Genomic DNA, 17,764 nt, shown 5'->3' with positions numbered 1-17,764 from the left:
CGTGTGTGTGTGTGTGTGTGGTGTGTGTGTGTGGTGTGTGTGTGTTTGTGTTGTGTGTGTGTGTGTTGTTACGGTTTTTCTTACTGTATGTCACGACTGTATGTAAAAGCGAGGAACATCACTCCGCATGGTTTCTAGACTTCACATTTTGAAGCCTCCAGCTTTAATTCCTTCCCTCCAGGACATCACTCGATGGTTTCTAGACTTCACATTTTGAAGCCTCAGCTTTGGTATACTGGCTGCGATACGTTATCAGCTAATGCTAAGTTTAGCTTAAGCTGCATTCATATCCACAACGCCGCTGTAAAATCGCTGAATGACCTTGAATCTTTCAGCCTGTTTAGGGAACACTCTCGTGCAGAGGGCCGTGTTTTTCGAGATACAAACTTATAATGGCAGCAGATGTTCTGTGAGCAGCAAATCCAGTTTAATGCTACAACTCTGAGAATAACAAGGGTTTCAGTATTTCACTGTTAGCGTCATTTTTCATACACAGAGTTTGCTCTTTGCTGTGTTATTTGTGTTGTTAATGTTGCCATTAACAAAGGTAAACTACAATAATACAGTTCACATAGAAATAAATGAATAAAATATTGATATTTTTTATCTGTGTGTGTGCAGGGGATGCCGGAGCAGTGGGCTCGGCTTCTGCAGACATCCAACATCACCAAGCTGGAGCAGAAGAAGAACCCTCAGGCCGTCCTCGATGTTTTAAAGTTCTACGACTCGAAAGAAACGACCAACAGCCAGAAGTACATGAGCTTCACTGGTAAGACCCGCCCCCCTGCTGTGCTCCCATCGCCTACGTGCATTCACAATAACGTTCAGTTCACATTAAACAAAGCTCAAACAATGAGCCTCACAGCCTAAAAGCTCAATCTGCTCTGAACACTCAACTTTGTGTTTGTGTTGTGTTTCCTTCAGATAAAACTGCTGACGCCTTCAGCTCCTCCACCACAACGGTGAGACCTCTTCAGTCACAGTGTTATTCTCTCACACAGCCACATACAGGCAGCACTGTGAGGAAGGCTTCCTCTCATTATTAGCTGCGTCTGCATGTTTTCCATCAGTTTAGCTGTTACCTAAGCCAACAGGTCATTTTCTGAAACTGCCTTTTACACCCTGCTATTTAAAATGAATTCAATAATTGATTCTACTTCACTCATTTTTACACTTTACACAGTTTCATGTTGGATTTTATTCATATTTTATTTAGCTGTGTTTGAGCCGGCTGTGGGAGAGTTGAAGATGTTAACTGGGAGGTTCATGATTAAAATTAGGACAAAATTAGCGAGGCTGAGCTGGTTTGGGTGTGTACAGAGGGTTAAACTGGGATAAACTGGACAAAGGATGACGAGGATGGAGCTGCCAGGCAGGAGGAAACGAGGAAGAGGTTTGTGGATGTAGTGAAGGAGGTTGGTGTGATAGAGGAGGATGCAGGACCAGGCAGATGAGCCGCTGTGGCGCCCCCTACAGGAAGCAGGCAAATGTATTTTTCAGTTATTTTTCTTCTATATATTCCGGTTTTTACATATTTTATTTCGATTTTTGTTTAGAAAGTTATTGATTTCATCTTATTTAACTAAGTGCTTTTCTTTTGAGCAGTTTTTGATTGTAATATATTTTACTGAGCTAGTCTACTTTACTTTTTTCTTGTTAGATAATAGTATAAACGAATAAATGCTTTTTTCTGAGCCTCTTATGGCACAGGTGTCCTTCCTGGTTTCAAATACAGAGCCAGCGTTATTGCTGGACGACAGACTCGAGCTTTAAGCTGAGAAATTCTTGTTGAATGAATGAGGATGTTTTGTTTTTGTCGCAGTGTGTGTGTGTTTTCTGAAAGACACATTTAAACCCAAATGTAAAGGTGAGAATAAGAGACAGAGGGAGGAGGATGATGGCACTCCTCTTCCTCCCGCTCTCTCTCTCTCCCTCTCTCTGCATTGTGAATCAGCATCTTTTCCTCCTTTCACCGTTTCCCTGTCTCTGCAGCTTGGCCACCAGCCGAGCGTCAGACTATCAGCGAGAGACAGAGAGGAAGAGAGGGATAGAAAGGTAGGATGTGTGGCATGTAGTGGCGTCAGAAGCCAGATGTGACCTGAGCTTTCAGACAGCAGTGATGATGAGAGGAGGGAAAACAGGGTGGAAAGACAGAGCGGGAGGCTGAAATCAGAGAAGAAGGAGGAGAGCTAAAGACGGGCCGGAGGACTCCTCTGTATGATGAGACAGTGAAGCAGTAGAGGAAGTGGCAGGAAATTCAGGAAGCGATGATGGGTCTGGTATCGTTCGTGGCTCATGTGACCATGATGTCACTGAGGCTCCGCCCTCTCTCTCCCTGTGACATCACGCAGAGCTCCAAGGCCGTGTCCGAGACACCCGCCATAGCAACCGTATCTGAGGATGAGGACGAAGACGAGGCCGAGCCCCCGCCGGTGATCGCCCCCCGACCGGAGCACACCAAATCAGTAAGAACACAAACGCTGTCGCCTTTCTGCCACTGCACATACGAGCTTAACACACACACACGTCAGGTATTCATATCTTATGGGGACATCTCATTGACATAATGTTTTCTCTAGCTGCTTACCGCAACCCTAACCATCAAAAACGAATGCCAAACCCTAACCCTTACCCTAAACCTAACCATAACCCAATTGTAACCCTGACACTAAAACCACATTTTGAGTCTCAAAAATGACTTCAAACCCATGGGGACCTGGATGTTGTTGGTCCACACAACTATAGTAAACTTCCAATTTTTGGCATCAAAGACAATGACAGCTTTTTACTGTCACTGTTGTTGTCAGGCAACATTGTTTCATCTCATCCCACCCACACACACACACACACACACACACACACACACACACACACACACATTGTTGCTTCTCACTCAGACAGTTTGCGGTTGAGAGGCTGTTTCCACGGCGCCACTGCAGTTTCCTCGGTGATGAGTCTCATGCACCTGACTCTCACCATCTCTCTTTCTCTCTCTCTCTCACATACACTCACACACACACACACACACACACACACACACACACACACACACACACACACACACACACACACTGCTGTGTTGTGTGTTTGCCTCAGTTAAAATCATTACTTTTACTTTAGATTCACTCTCCAGTGTTTTTATGGCTTACAGACAATCAGCCTTTATTTAAACTGTGTCTCACTGATGTCCACGTCTCTGTTCCAGAGGCCTGTGGACAAAAAGAGATGAACAGATAACAAAAGCTGTTTTAATGTCTTTCAGCTTCGTCTTTAAACGTCTATTTGGCACCACAGATAAAAACAGGAGTGACTTTTTTCATCTTTCAGATTTACACTCGCTCAGTGATCGAGCCCCTCCCTCCTCCTCCCACGAAAGATGCTGCGACCTCACCCATCTCTCAACCGACCGCCGCGGCCGCCGCCGTCACTCCCGCCCAACCTGCAGAAGCAGCTCCCAGCAGCCCTCCCAGTGCTAGCCCCGCCCCTGGTCCTTCCTTGCCCCACCCACAGGACAAAGCCAGGAAGAAGAAGATGTCTGACGAGGAGATCCTGGAGAAGCTACGTAAGGCTCATTCAGACACTCGGAGCACGCTAACACGACAAATCTGACCCCGGTAACGGTTACTGTGCTGAGGTGGAGATTCAGCCCTGACTGACGGAGCTGTGCTGAGATTTGGGCAACAGCTGTAACTCCACACAGTAATGGCTGTGAGGGCTCATGGCTCACACCTGCTAGCCAAGTTATTTTTATTGATTATTTTTAGATTTGAATTTTCTGTTCAGTCTGGTTTCAGTTAGTTTCCAGAGTGAGATTTCATTTCAGTTTAGTTGAAAACTCTTTAGTTTTGATGAGTTTGAGAACAGAAAAGCTTTAAAAACACAGCCCACAGATAAACGTGGTGACAGCGAGTGAGCCTCTTCAGCTGCGTCCTGTTGTTTGGACTCGGCATAAGCTCCGTGTTGGCGTCACCCGCCTAGCTTTGAGGTGGCGTCAAAGATTTTGTATAAAAGAGCAGCATGCTGTTTCTGTAGCGCTTTAAAGTTGTGCTGGCAGCGCTGGATTGTTGTTTCTGGACTCAGTTTGTTGTCCCTTCGTGCTGTGAGTTAGACATAACTGTCGTTCCCTAAAAAGTTTGCTCAGACATTTATCTCCAGCATAAACTGAGGTTCAGCAATTTGTAGAAATTAATATAAAAAAGGTCATTTTCTTCATCCCGCCGTCGTACAGATGAAGAACAGAAGCTCAGACTCAAAGTGGCTGCAGAGCTTTGTCCGATCATGCTTAAAGGCATTAAGGCACTGCAGAATAATCACACGTGGTAAAATATCTGGATCGTAACTTTCAGGAATGTTGACCGGCTCAGCTGCCATTAACAGGCTTTGTCAGCTTCATTAAAAGCCTCAAATATGTTTAATGTGTGTGCAGGTCGCTGACCTCTGACAGAGACAGATTACCACTCGGACAAAGGGGCAGATCCCCAGAGAGCTGGAGTCAGGCAGAGAGCCTTTTAGTGTTCTTTAATGTGTACATTAAAAAATGGTTCTACATTATGAAAATGTAGAAACATTTTTTAAATGATTTGAATGCTTTAGAAATAAGCTGATTGAATGAAATCATAATGACGTAGGCTGCAGGTCGACAGGGAGGAAGCATAAAGAGAGAAAAGCTGCCACAGTCCTGGATGCTAATGCTGCTAGCCAGAGGTCACAGGGCGATGAGCGATGGTGACGGAGCAGCAGTGCGAGGGAAGGTCACTGCACCCTCTGACATCTGCTGTGGAGGAAAAAGGTTCCTGATTACGGATTCACATTCAGCATTTTCCAAACAAATACGGCTCAGAGTGTCTGATGCTTCCAGCCGAGGGGAGGGGTCCTTTTTAAACATGTTCAGAGTGAGCTCGCCTGAACAGCCCGAGGTGGACTTTAACAAGTTGATCAATGAAAGTCGGTGCTGTAGATCAGACGGCAGTTTTTTTAAGACATAAATGTTTGTGCATACTTTACTGTATGTGTCAGATATGGAAGCTAACAGAGGAGCGGTGTGAATCTCTGAAGTGCAGGCTCAGTGTGCAGGTTTGAGTCTGAGGCCTGTGGTCCTGATAATCCATCCATATTCTGATGTACCTGCTGCAGAGCGCAGAGTGTCCGTGAGCTAATTTTAGCTTCTCTTAGTCGTGACAGGACATTTCATCGCTTTATCTGCACGCGCAGCTTCCCTCAGAGAGCAGGCTTCGAGTTTATTTTGGGCTCGTCTCTCTGCTGATTTCAGCAAACTGATTCTTATTTTCACGTTTAACATCATTTATGAGTACGACATCAGCGTAGCAGCATAAAAACCTCCTTTCTTCCACGTGTGTCTGTGGGCAGCTTGTTTTCTGCTTCATTTGCTCAGACTTTCCATCGCCATGAAAGATTTTGCTTTTTGCTGTGCTTGAAGGGCTGCAGTCTGTGAAGCAAAGTGAAAGAACTTATATAACATTATCACTTCTTGCTAACTAAAATATCCGCCTGCGCTCGCTCGCTGTTCCTGTGAAAAACGTTATTATGGGAAGTACAAATCTTCATATTCTGGTTCCACCGCCCCCTGCGTGACCCCACAGAGCTGTGCGGATACTAACAATAAAAGATCCCGGTCTGTTTTTTCTAGGAAGTGATCCACAGATATGAACGGATATTTGAACTTTCCTGCAGACTCGCAGATATTCTCCACTGACTCTGGCAGCTGACATGAGCCAGATGAGAGTAAGAGTCAAACACAGGAGATTTTATTCTATTTTTTACTTGATTTAAAGGTTTTTAGGGTCTGTGAGGTTTTTCTATTAAAAAGGAAGGTTAATAATAACTCACTGGTTTTTATCTCCTGAAGCTACGAGGACTCAAATATCCTGAATAAATATTCATTAAAACACATTTCATCGCCCCCCCTGTAACGCCTGTAACTCTGAACATAATAATAGCATTAATCTGAAAGAAATCAGGTGATTCTGAGTCAGGTGGGAGGCACTGATTGATTTTTTTTTGGACCTGTGACCCTGATCGTAGGCTGCATCTGTCAGATTAAAATCTGAAAGACTAAAATGATTCAGTGCACCGGTACAAAAGGAGAATTAATGGAGAAAATAAAAAGCTCTACCTAAATAAACCAGCACATTAAAGCATCTCATCTCTGCTCAGAAGTGTAGGACTTTAAAGTAATTATGTAATAATTATTATTTAAAGTGAGCACAGTTTTAAAGCTTTCTTCGCTGCAGTGAAATGTTTGAATGTTTGAGTAAGAGCCTGTATATATTTCTTGAACCATGCCACGCGCCTGTCCAGATGTGCTCAGGTCTCCCTCTGCTGGTAAGACCAGGATACTGCTCGTCTGTCTGCCTCTTCTGATCGACAGACCTGATATCCTCTGTCCCGCCCCCAGTTGTCCAATCCTCACGTCTGATTGGCTGTCCTATCTTTCCATCGTTTCCTAAAAGAGTGACTTAAAGTTTTGTCCTGTAATTCTGAACTGCAGGCAGAGCTTCTCTTTGTTTCTGTCTCTTCCATCCTGACTTTACAGTTCTGACCTTTCTCACGTCCTGTTTTATCTCTGACCCGCCCATCGCTCGTTACTGCTCTCCACCTCTCTTCTCTCTGCTCTTCCTCCCAGTCAGCATGCTGCATCGACCTCAGTGTGATGAACGTAGAGTAGAACTAGGATGGATAGAAAGACACGCGACTCTTCTATCCATCCAAATTCAGCGATTCTGTAAATCCGCATATAAAAATATTTCAGCTCTCAGTGAGGGCCTGATTTTTATTTTTATTTATTATCATTTGTTTTCCTGCAGATCCTTAAAGCTGCTGTGATAAAAGTTTTTTCTCTTCTTTCTTTGTCCTTCCTCTAACTCAGGGACGATCGTCAGTGTGGGCGACCCCAAGAAGAAATATACACGATTTGAGAAGATCGGACAGGGGTGAGTCCAAAATCTGCCATCTGTGTTCGAAACATGAATCTTAGCATGTACACAATAAATATTCATACAGTACAATCTGTACGTGATGGTGTTGAATGACTACAAACTGAACCTAAATGATGGATGTTCCCCTGTGGTTTTGGACTCCATTGGTCTTAATATTGACGCTTTGTCGGCCGCCATGTTGGATTTCTGGAGCAGGAGGTGACCATCGCTGTGTCCCAATTCCGAGGCCGCATCCTTCGAAGGCCGCATTTGAAGGCCGATTACGTTACAGCCAAGCGATGAAGGCTGTCCCAATTTGAAGACACCGACAAATGCGTCCTTCATTTCCCCAGATTTGAAGGACAGGTCGGGCGTATCCTTCGTGGTCCAACCAACCCAGAATTCATAGCACAGTACAGCCAATTCCAGTTCCCAACAATGACTCCAGTTACTCAGTTTTAATATGACTCTTTCTGGGTCACAAAATAAACTCTTAAGATATTTTCAGGCGAGAATGTAGCTGTGTAAACTTCAAATATCATATAATTGCAAAAGTGCTCCGACATTTTCGGAGACGTCTGTTACCCATCAGCTCGATAGCTGACCGGGGTTCAAGGCTCACTAGAGCCAGCGAGAACACCAGACTCCCGGCTTCATCGTTTTCAGACCCCCGCGGTCCTTCGATACTCAGGTGAAACATGATATATAAGTCACTTAGATACACACAGCTGAATAAACGCTGCTTCTGTGCTTTAAGTCACCAAACTTCATCACAGTGAGTCGCTGATGATGTGGAAACCAGGCCGGCTCCAAAACAAAAAGCAAAACAACCAAATGTTTCGCTTTAAAACGTAAAACGATTATTTGCTATTTTTCCATCGTTGTTTCTCTTGCTGCACTTCAGCTTCCTTTGGTGAAACATCTGTCTTCATTATTTTAAAATGTCACTAAAGCAGATTCAGAGGGTATAAATGTAAAGTAATATTAACTGCCGATGGACGTTTGTGATTTAAAGACTACATTTAAAGGTCATAAAAGGCAGCAGAGGCTCAGCTGTAATGTTTGAAAGCTGCTGTTTTAACAAAGAAAAAAACTTTCCTGCCGTCATAAAGAAGATAAAAAAGAAGGATTTATGACTTTTATGAGCTGATCCAGTCCTGCTGTGTGATGTTTAACTGAGGATCTCTGCTGTCTGTTTCAGGGCGTCTGGGACGGTGTACACAGCTATCGACGTCGCCACAGGACAGGAGGTACTTATTTGTCCTCAGCATGATTTTCTTCTCCTCTTCACATTTCTCCGTTCTTTCAGATACAAAGGAAACACATTATTAAAATCCTGCAAGTAGCTGCTGAGACATTTGATGTGCACAGTAAAGGTGGGAAACGTCCACGTTTGGACAAGAATCGAGACAAAAGATTTCACCTCCAACTATTCGTGGCTTTACCAACATTTTGTATGGAGTGTTTTCTCGCTCAGACATAACGATATAGGGACTTACAGGATACACAGACATACATGCAGATGTTTAATGTGTAAATCAGCGCCACCTGAAGCAAACAGAAGGAAAACTAAACCACTGGGTGATGTTAATCTACACCAGGGGTGTCAAACATAAGGCCCGGGGGGCAGACAGCCCGCCAAAAACTCCAATCTGGCCCACTGAACTTTAACCTGTAACTTTATACTTTTTAAATTTTTATGACTTCCCTCCGGCCGTCCATACAACACCAAAGTAAATAAGTAATAAAAAAAAAAGATTCAATAATAACAAATCTGCACAGTGAGCTAATAAATGTATTTTTCTAATTGTACACAATTATTGCTTCCAGCCCGGAGCAGCATTTGTTCATCATGTAGAAAAACTGAGATGCAGTGTTGAAAAATACTCATTTTTTTATTTGAGAATATCTCAGGGATTAAATGTGTAGTTAAACTTCTGACCGAAAGACGACTTTCTCTGGTCCGGCCCACTAATATCAAAGCGAGCTGTACGTGGCTCACGGTGTAGAATGAGTTTGACCTCCCTGATCGACACACTTTGGCTTCTTTATGGTGAACAAGCAGTAAAACTGCTCTTTCTATTGTTTCATCTCTCTTAAAAACAGCCTTCCACAGTAGATCTGACAGCACTGGTGCTTGTATCTGAGGACTGGACTCCTCAAAGAGAGAAGCGAGGACGTCTCAGTCAGACTGGACACCAGCTGGTCTTTAACCTGCCAGCTCTCAAGTCTGTGTGATGTCCTGTTGTCCCAGAATACAAGTAGTCCTTTTGCTGAGGCTTAAACGCCCTGAAGTCTGAAAGGCCAGTTTAAAGGAAAACCTTGATTCGTTCCCCAGACGGAGTCTCAGACTAAACTACACTAACAGCATGACGTTAAAAACTCAGCAGGAAGTTTGAAGAACGTGTCGATTGGTGCAGACTTTAATCAGATGAGATTGAGTGAAGAAGAGGAAGAGAGAAGTGATCATATGGAGTTTGCACTGGGATGATATAAACACCCGTTACTGGATTTAGTCTGGCTTCATTTACCGAGACTTCCAGGTTGATTTTAACCCTCAGCTCGCTCGTCTGTCGGAATAATCCTCCTCAGCTTCGCTCTCTGAGGATCAGTCTGTGTGCTCGCGTTTAAATGTCTGCCACGAGCCTTTCACTACCTTCATATTTAAATACTTCCCCGCCTCGTGGCCTTTTCTCTGTCTGTCATCCTCTTGCGTTATACCTCATACACAGACTTCTCCTTATAATAATTCTTCCCTCTCTCTATTATTTTTCTCCCTAAAGGTTGCCATCAAACAGATGAACCTGCAGCAGCAGCCGAAAAAGGAGCTGATCATCAACGAGATTCTGGTGATGAGGGAAAACAAGAACCCAAACATAGTCAACTACCTGGACAGGTGAGGCACGCCATCACGCGTCACCACGCTGAGGAAAAACGTCACGGTTTAAAATTCCAGTTTTAATCTTTTACATTGTTTCACATTTTCACAACACCTGATTTAGAGCTTTGCAACAGTTTGTGGTGTCAGGGTTAACCTCATCATTGCACTTAAGTAATTAAAAAAAATTAAAATAGAAAAAAAGAAAACACAAAACTATTATAATAGATGTGCAACTACTCCACAATAAAATGCACCTGTCAAGGGAACTTCCTGGACACCTCCAGGAGGTGTTTCCTCAGGGACAGAGCAGCAGGATGAGATGTTTGCATGTCACCACATATTTAACATGTTTAAATGTTATTGGGTGGGTGTTGTCCTGTACGAGCGTAGCCTCACAGGCTGGTAAGCATGGAGCGTTTCAGGCTCTTCCTGTTTCCTGTTCAGAAAGATTAAAGCTGACAGATGAGACTTTCTAGAAGCTGCAGCTGAGCTGGTGATTATTTTGTTGGGTTTTTATTTCCTGTCTTCTCTTAATGGAGTCCAGCGACCAATCAAGTGTTTTTTTACTAAAAACAAAAAACATGCATGCTTTAATGTGTTTAGCTTTTCTTGTTTTGTAAAAAGAGCCGGTGTGACTGGACCTCTGTTGTCGATGTCTGCTGGGTAACTGCTGCATCAATCACTGCAGCACATTATCTCTCTCTGTCTCACCAATGCAAAATCTCTGTAGATTTCAACAGGGGCAACGTAAACCCCCCTCATCCTCGCATGAACTACACAGATTCATCACTAACACTTTGAGTTTTCGTCTCTCTTTCATTTTTACTGCTGTTCTTCTCCTGGATTAAAAAGTTGCTTTTTAATCATTTTTTCTTCTCTTGATAAAAGAAGTCGTTTCAGAGCCATTTTGAATGATTTACTCCGTAGTGGGCAGGGGAGGTTCCCACCATTGAGTGCCACCCAAAAACCTGATTGTTCCTCACATGTTGATTCCTTACCTACATACTGTGTGCAAACAAATATTAACATGCGAGTTTCCTAAACGTTCCCTTTAAACGCGGAGAACAAATCAGAGGCTCCAGATGTTTCTGGACAAATGATAAACAGCAGGCGTCACCACGGAAACTCCAGCTCAGCTGACAAATGTTCAGACTGAAACGACTTGAGAGGTTACCCGGTTCGGGGCTGCTGTTGCCATGGTAACCCACTGGACATGTGTCTGTGAGCGTGGTGTCTGGTTACCGTAGTTACCTGTCTGCCTCAAGAGACAGTAAAAAAATGTGCGAGACTGATGATAATGCTGCCATCCCCATGGAAACAACATTCTCTGTGACACTGATTTACTGTGTGTGTGTGTGTGTGTGTGTGTGTGTGTGTGTGTGTGTGTGTGTGTGTGTGTGTGTGTGTGTGTGTGTGTGTGTGGGGGAGGATCTGTGCTGACTTAAAAAAACATCCATAAACCCACTGATTGCTGCATTGTTTGGGTTCATTTCTCTTAACTTTTTTAGACAGCTATCGTAGAGCACTGTTGTTTTCAGTGACGAGGGAGGCGGAGAGCCCCAGGTTGGGTATTAAAGGCAGGACAGTTACATTTTACAGGGAGCCGAGCGGTTTGCTCTGTTTGAGGATTTTAGTCACGCTTCCACACAGACAGCGGACCATAAGGGAAACTGCAGAGAGCACAAAAGTATTTGTGAGTTTTTTCTCAGCAGTGCACACACAGGGCAACATAAATCAACTGATTTACCTTTAGCTGCGTCTCAGTGATCAGATGTGTGACGCTTTTCCTCAAAAACAAACACAGTTTAAACCTGCTGACACTGTTTGGTGCTGCTTATCAGTCCTGCTTGTTTTTGGCCTGCTGTCATTGATACAACAGTTAGAGCATTGTTACTGAACCATGCAGAGAACTTTTCACTCTCATCGATACATTGTTTGCCGTAATTTGGTAAATCTGATGCTAAAACTTGTTTTAAAGTTATCGTGTTACCAAATGAATTAAATATTAATAATTATTCCTAAAACTTTAAGTTTAATGTATCAAAGAAACTGCTGTGTTTGTGGTTACCGCCTTCCCAGATCTAAATGTCTTTGACTTTGTGCTATTAAAAATGAAAGCTGAGGACTCGACCTCAACGTTTTATAGATTAATCGATTGAAAAGAAAACAATCAAGAAAAGCGGTTATTAAAATGATTAATTTGCATCTATGTCAACAAAACTTCAACAGTGAAAAGGTTTAAGGCCAAAGTTCCAAATTACTCAAGCCAAAACAGTTTACAGATTTTCTGACATTTGCATCTTTTTCTTAGCAGAACAGCAAAAAAACAAAAAATGTTTCTTGTGTTTAACTTTTTTCATGGTTGCAGAAAAAGACTTCACAAGTTCTGAAGCTCAGTTTCCAATAAAATGTCTTAATTTCAATAGTTACCTGGTGGGTGATGAGCTCTGGGTGGTGATGGAGTACCTGGCCGGAGGCTCGCTGACTGATGTCGTAACAGAAACGTGCATGGATGAAGCCCAGATTGCTGCTGTGTGCAGAGAGGTAAAAGCAGCTCTCACTCTGAGATCTCCGTGCTGTCTCTCGCGAGCTCCTAGTGACAGAAAAGCAACACATCTCTACTTCTGGGGGGAAAAAAATGTTTTCTTTTGTTTGTTTTTCCCACAATATTTAACGTGAGCTCAAATTTAACCTCGAGCAAAATTCCTGAAGTTACTCTGTTCTGCTTTTCCTCATTTTATATCAGCCCGGTCTCAAAGATAAATATTATCTACTCATCAAATTGTAATTGGTTTGTGTTCATCACTAATGAATTTGCACTGGAGTTATCTTTCAACAAAATAATCAAATTATTAACTTTTCCAGTTTAACCCATCTTTTTCTATACCCAACCCAGCTGCGTTTAACTTTGAAACCTAACCAAGTTATTACTTATGAAAATGAGCATCCCAATGAAAATAATACAAATCAAGTGTAAAAAATCTAAATTGGACAAGAAAAATAATTTCAAACCCTCCAACCTCCCTCCTAACCTCAAATGTGGACCTTTTCAACCTTTAAAAGTAAAAAATAACAACTTTGTTTACATGTGCATGAATCGTTGTGAGAGGGGGCAGACAAATGATCATGTGACTGTTTCACAAACTGCCCTGAGATCCACGTTTCCTGTTCCTGTGATGGTGTTAAACACGGCGTAGTTCAAAAACAAAGTCTATGTGTAAGAAATCGCAGCGAGTCGAATGTTCAGGCTCCAGATAAACACTCAATTTTAGACAGTTTTCTTTATTGTTGGCTCTGTATGATGTCATGAAAGTGGATATCTTAATATGATATTCTCAGACTTCACTGCCTGTGAAGCCCCGCCCCTTGGTTTTTCAGTTTGTGAGGAGCAGCCAGTCAGAAGAGGGGGAGGAGCTTAAACAGTTTGTTTCAGTTTGAGGTTGACGACAAGGTTCGAGGTCGTGCAATAAAAATATGAAGCTGGATATTTGCTCTTTCCCGTGAATCTCAGATTATCTTCAGTTACAGTGTCAGTTTCTCCATTTTATTCTGGCGTGTTTCTTTTAACATATATATTTTACATGCTAAATTTATAGTTTTGTGTTTTTTCAGTGTCTCCAGGCGTTGGAGTTCCTGCACTCAAACCAGGTCATCCATCGAGACATCAAGAGCGACAACATCCTGCTGGGCATGGACGGCTCCGTCAAGCTCAGTCAGTCCACAAAAACTTACATTCAACTCTTAACTCGCTGTTTTAACTTTGCAGTTGTTAAGGATACTGTTTTTAAATTACCCACTGCCAATTTTAAATGAACGTTTCACCACCAGGGGGCAGGTGTGGTGGGATGTTACTGGATGTGTGCTGCTTTTAGCCCGACCTTAAAACCTACATTTCCTCGAGAGGCGTTTTCTTTTCCCATCATCATCATCATCATCATCATCTACCAAACACTGCTTTCCATTAATGTTTTCTCAGTTTTTCCATCGACTGACTCTGTCTGCTCTCCTGCTCTCAGCTGACTTCGGATTCTGCGCTCAGATCACTCCTGAGCAGAGTAAACGCAGCACCATGGTCGGCACGCCGTACTGGATGGCTCCGGAGGTCGTGACCCGTAAAGCTTACGGTCCCAAAGTGGACATCTGGTCTCTGGGCATCATGGCGATAGAGATGGTGGAGGGAGAGCCGCCGTACCTGAACGAGAATCCGCTCAGGGTGAGTTCTGAGGGGGAGGCTCTTTGAAAAAGGTTTGAAAAGGGGAACGAAGGCCAAGATCACTTCAGCAACTCAAAATTAGCACAACAGCTGCAGCTGTGTGTTACGGCGCACTGGTTAGTCAGAGCAGCCGCTTTCCCTACTTCACAACTGGAGGGAAATCCCTCCACTCCATGCATGACTTAAGTCCAGACGCAGATATGGATCCAGGTTAGTTTGTGATATTTTCTCCAGAACACTGAGATGATTTTAATTTAATAGGGGTTTTTTTGGTAGACAAAACTTTAGATGCCCAGTTTGCCCAGCTGTAACCACCCCAGGCTCTCTCCAGTATCTTATCAGATCCTGGACAAGAGAGAAGAAGACACCCATCCTCAGATTTATGAGAGAAAAGACTTTTGGGATCACGACTCTCTGTTTTTCAGACACATTGTATCAAAGTCTATGATTTATCTTTAAAAAGCCTCCTTACACATACAGCTGTTGGAAAATGAGGCAGATTTATCTTTCTGTGTACTCAGGTCAGCACAGTGCACGTGATCATACAGTACTCTGCAAAATGTTTAGGCGGGTGAGGAAAACTTGTGTAAACAAAGAATGCTTTCAAAAAAATCATTTATTTTCATCATTCAACAAAATGTTGACAGTCAGTTTTTGAAGGAACTCGGCCGGTAGGTTGTTCCAAACATCTTGGACAACTAACCTCAGATCATCTGTGGACGCAGGCTTCCTCACATCCTTCTGTCTCTTCACGTAATCACAGACACACTCGATGATGTGCTGTGGGCTCTGTGGGGGCCGTACCATCACTTCCACTACTTCTTGTTCTTCTTTACCCTGAAGATAGTTCTTAATGACGTTGGCTGTGTGTTTGGGGTTGTTGTCCTGCTGCAGAATATATTTGTGGCCAACAAACAATCATTTATATTTCTGAGAGCATTCTTTGTTTACAGCATTTTTCCACACCTGCCTGAAACTTTTGCACAGTCCTGTATTTCTTCTGTATTTCTTAAGACACCACTGGATGGCACCAATCCTTCATTCTGTGACTCTGAGTTTGCCTCGTGGGGATGAAGACAGACATGTTGCTTGTGTGTGTTTCACGTGTTAGGCGCTGTATCTCATAGCAACCAACGGGACGCCGGAGCTGCAGAACCCGGAGAAGCTGTCGACGATATTCAGAGACTTCCTGAACCGATGTCTGGAAATGGACGTGGAGAAGAGAGGCTCGGCTAAAGAGCTGCTGCAGGTGCGTGTGTGTGTGTGTGTGTGTGTGTGTGTGTGTGTGTGTGTGTGTGTGTGTGTGTGTGTACATGTTTATACATCTTTCTGAGGCCAGAAAATTGGCATGCTACCATACTTGTGAGAACCAACAGTCACTTGTGAGGACACACTCACCGGTCAGGGTTGGGATTAGGCATTCATTTTTGATGGTTAGAGTAAGCAGCTGGGAGAGCATTATGTCAATGAGATGTCCTCACTAAGATATGAAAACAAGTGTATTTGTTTATGTAAACATAACAAACAACAAAATCCTGGATGTTAAATGTCAAACATAAATCCAGATTCATTATCGCTCTGAATTAGTGTTGGAACGTTTTCTTTTTAGTTCCTCGCTGTTTCGATCGTTTGTGTTTATCGACAGAAAAAAGCTTTTAATGAAACTCTTTGGTTTCAGTTTCTCTGGGAGGAAAATGTACAGTTAGAGCTTAAATACAAATAAAAAAGAATAAATAGACAGTAAATGTAAAATGTAAGATTTAACATAATTTGCTATTAAATTTAAAAAGAAGTTCATAAATGATTTATTCAGTTGGTTTTGTGATGTTAAAGTGTGGATCTGTGCATCATTAATCTGACAGGCCGAGGAAGGAAACACTCTGATGTCTGGTTTGTGTCACTGTTCAGTGAACAGACAGCAGCGACGCTCACTCGATCTCGGCATCCTTTAACCCCTAAACCTCCAAGATTGTTTCAAACATTTACCTGATAAAACATCCACAGATTTATCGAATAACAGCGACAAAGCTGAAAGGTCAACATGAGCCTTGTGTGGATCCTGGACTCTGCCAGGTTAGACTAACACAATATTTCATTATTAAAACTTCCTGAAAACAAAAAGAGCTGCACAAAGCTGACCGGATAGGTTAGAGGAGGAGTCGCAGAAAAGCACAAAGAAAGCTGAAAGCGGGGGGATTCAGGGCCAGGCGGGCAGGAGCAGACAGGATCGCTCCTTTGATTAACCATCCCAGCCCTCAGTGACTGACTACAGTTTGTTTCATGGAGATTAGACAGAGGACATATAACCTGTAACTTTAACACCAAACAGTCATAAACATTTAATATGCAACGCCGTGAAGGGCGAAGCATTAAGACACACCGACCGAGGAATGAGAAACATTGGAAAACACAATAACTGTAACGATGAGACACGCGAGGAACTAGAACCAAAACTACCTGAAAGACAGAAAGAACACGTTAAACAGGAAATGAAACGACATCCATAAAACAGTGAGTCAGTCACACGGAGGACATCGAACTGCACTGCTGAGATTTGATGCAACAGAAATGACGCACAAAAACAAATCAGCTTTATTGGAAATTAGTAGCAACGAATGTGCCGTGATTGGCCACCTTTAAAACATCGTATCAGACCTCAGACCAGTGGAGAGGAGCTGCTCTGGTCTGAGTGAGACTACAGACAGCCAATAAAGGGTCAGGGACTTATATCACACTCTAAATGAGCCCTGAGGAGTTTTTACTGCGAGCATCATTCACACACCTACCTAAGCACTTTGACCAACATGCACACGCACTCACTCCGGGGTTCAGTATCTCACCCAAGGACTCACACAGGAGGATCCAGACTCAAACCACCGACCTTCCCATTGGTCGACGAGCCACGGCCGCCACTTTAAACAGAGCAGCAGAAAATAGAAATATCTCAGTAAAGTACAGGTTCCACTATTTAAATTCATACTTATTTTATTTCTATTGGAGTGATTTTAAATGATATTGAGATGTTGACTTTGTCACAATTCTCACTTTTTTAATTGATCTATTTATGACAATATTTTCCTTTTGTGTCACAGCTTATATCTACTTGTTTTTAGCTGCTGTAGACAAAGAGTTCATCAACTTTCGGCTCAGACAAAGTTAACTTACATATTGTTTTTGGGTGCATGCATTTGTTCATACGTGTACTGATGTAGAGACGTAAAACCTTATTGTCATAATATAGTTATGATACTGATATTATTAAACCTGACATACAGATTCTCAGCAGAAGCTCAAACGGAAAAGAACAAAGAAAGAAAATCAGATAATCAGATAAGAAGAACGAGCAGCCTCCAGAGAATGAACAGAAATTTGACTCTTTAATCTATAAAATAACATTTATTATTATTATTTTCCCAGTTTGTGTATGTAAAGTTAATAGAAAGTTGATGGTTTCCTTTTGAATATCAGAGTAATATTCAGATCTGCAGTTTTGTATTTGACTGCCATTGCTTTCCTCCTTCAGGCGTCGCTTATCTCGAAGTTAGATTTCTGACAGATTCATCTGTAATTTGGCATAAAACATCCATTTAGACTTGACGCTGAGCACTTCACCTCCTTCAGAGGAGGCCCGAGCCTCACAGACAGACAGTTTGAGTGGGTGTGGAGACGAGGTGGAGGTGTGAGTGAGGAGCAACGTGAGTTGTGTAACTGCGATGAGTCAGATCTCGCAGGTCT

The 17,764-nt window shown here is 42.8% G+C and overlaps 1 protein-coding gene across 5 annotated transcripts in view; it reads left to right on the top strand.

Moving 5' to 3' along the window:
* pak1 (p21 protein (Cdc42/Rac)-activated kinase 1) overlaps positions 1–17,764 on the top strand; it is a 69,065-nt gene that overhangs the window by 45,064 nt on the left and 6,237 nt on the right. For 4 of the 5 annotated variants that reach the window (XM_014329324.1, XM_005947620.2, XM_042214231.1 and 1 more), the window contains 12 exons: positions 622–769; positions 925–962; positions 1,993–2,055; positions 2,352–2,465; positions 3,328–3,562; positions 6,887–6,950; positions 8,137–8,185; positions 9,719–9,831; positions 12,243–12,360; positions 13,429–13,528; positions 13,833–14,029; positions 15,141–15,278. In XM_014329324.1, the coding sequence (XP_014184810.1) occupies positions 622–769; positions 925–962; positions 1,993–2,055; positions 2,352–2,465; positions 3,328–3,562; positions 6,887–6,950; positions 8,137–8,185; positions 9,719–9,831; positions 12,243–12,360; positions 13,429–13,528; positions 13,833–14,029; positions 15,141–15,278 (1,377 nt within the window). The remainder of the gene's footprint in view (positions 1–621; positions 770–924; positions 963–1,992; positions 2,056–2,351; positions 2,466–3,327; positions 3,563–6,886; positions 6,951–8,136; positions 8,186–9,718; positions 9,832–12,242; positions 12,361–13,428; positions 13,529–13,832; positions 14,030–15,140; positions 15,279–17,764) is intronic. The other variant, XM_005947621.2, reaches the window with a different exon arrangement.

The sequence above is a fragment of the Haplochromis burtoni genome, unplaced genomic scaffold (genome assembly GCF_018398535.1).
Source record: "Haplochromis burtoni strain Fernald_Lab_line unplaced genomic scaffold, NCSU_Asbu1 Contig_536, whole genome shotgun sequence".
Classification (NCBI taxonomy): Eukaryota; Metazoa; Chordata; class Actinopteri; order Cichliformes; family Cichlidae; genus Haplochromis; species Haplochromis burtoni.
This window is presented reverse-complemented; position numbering and strand designations above follow the sequence as displayed.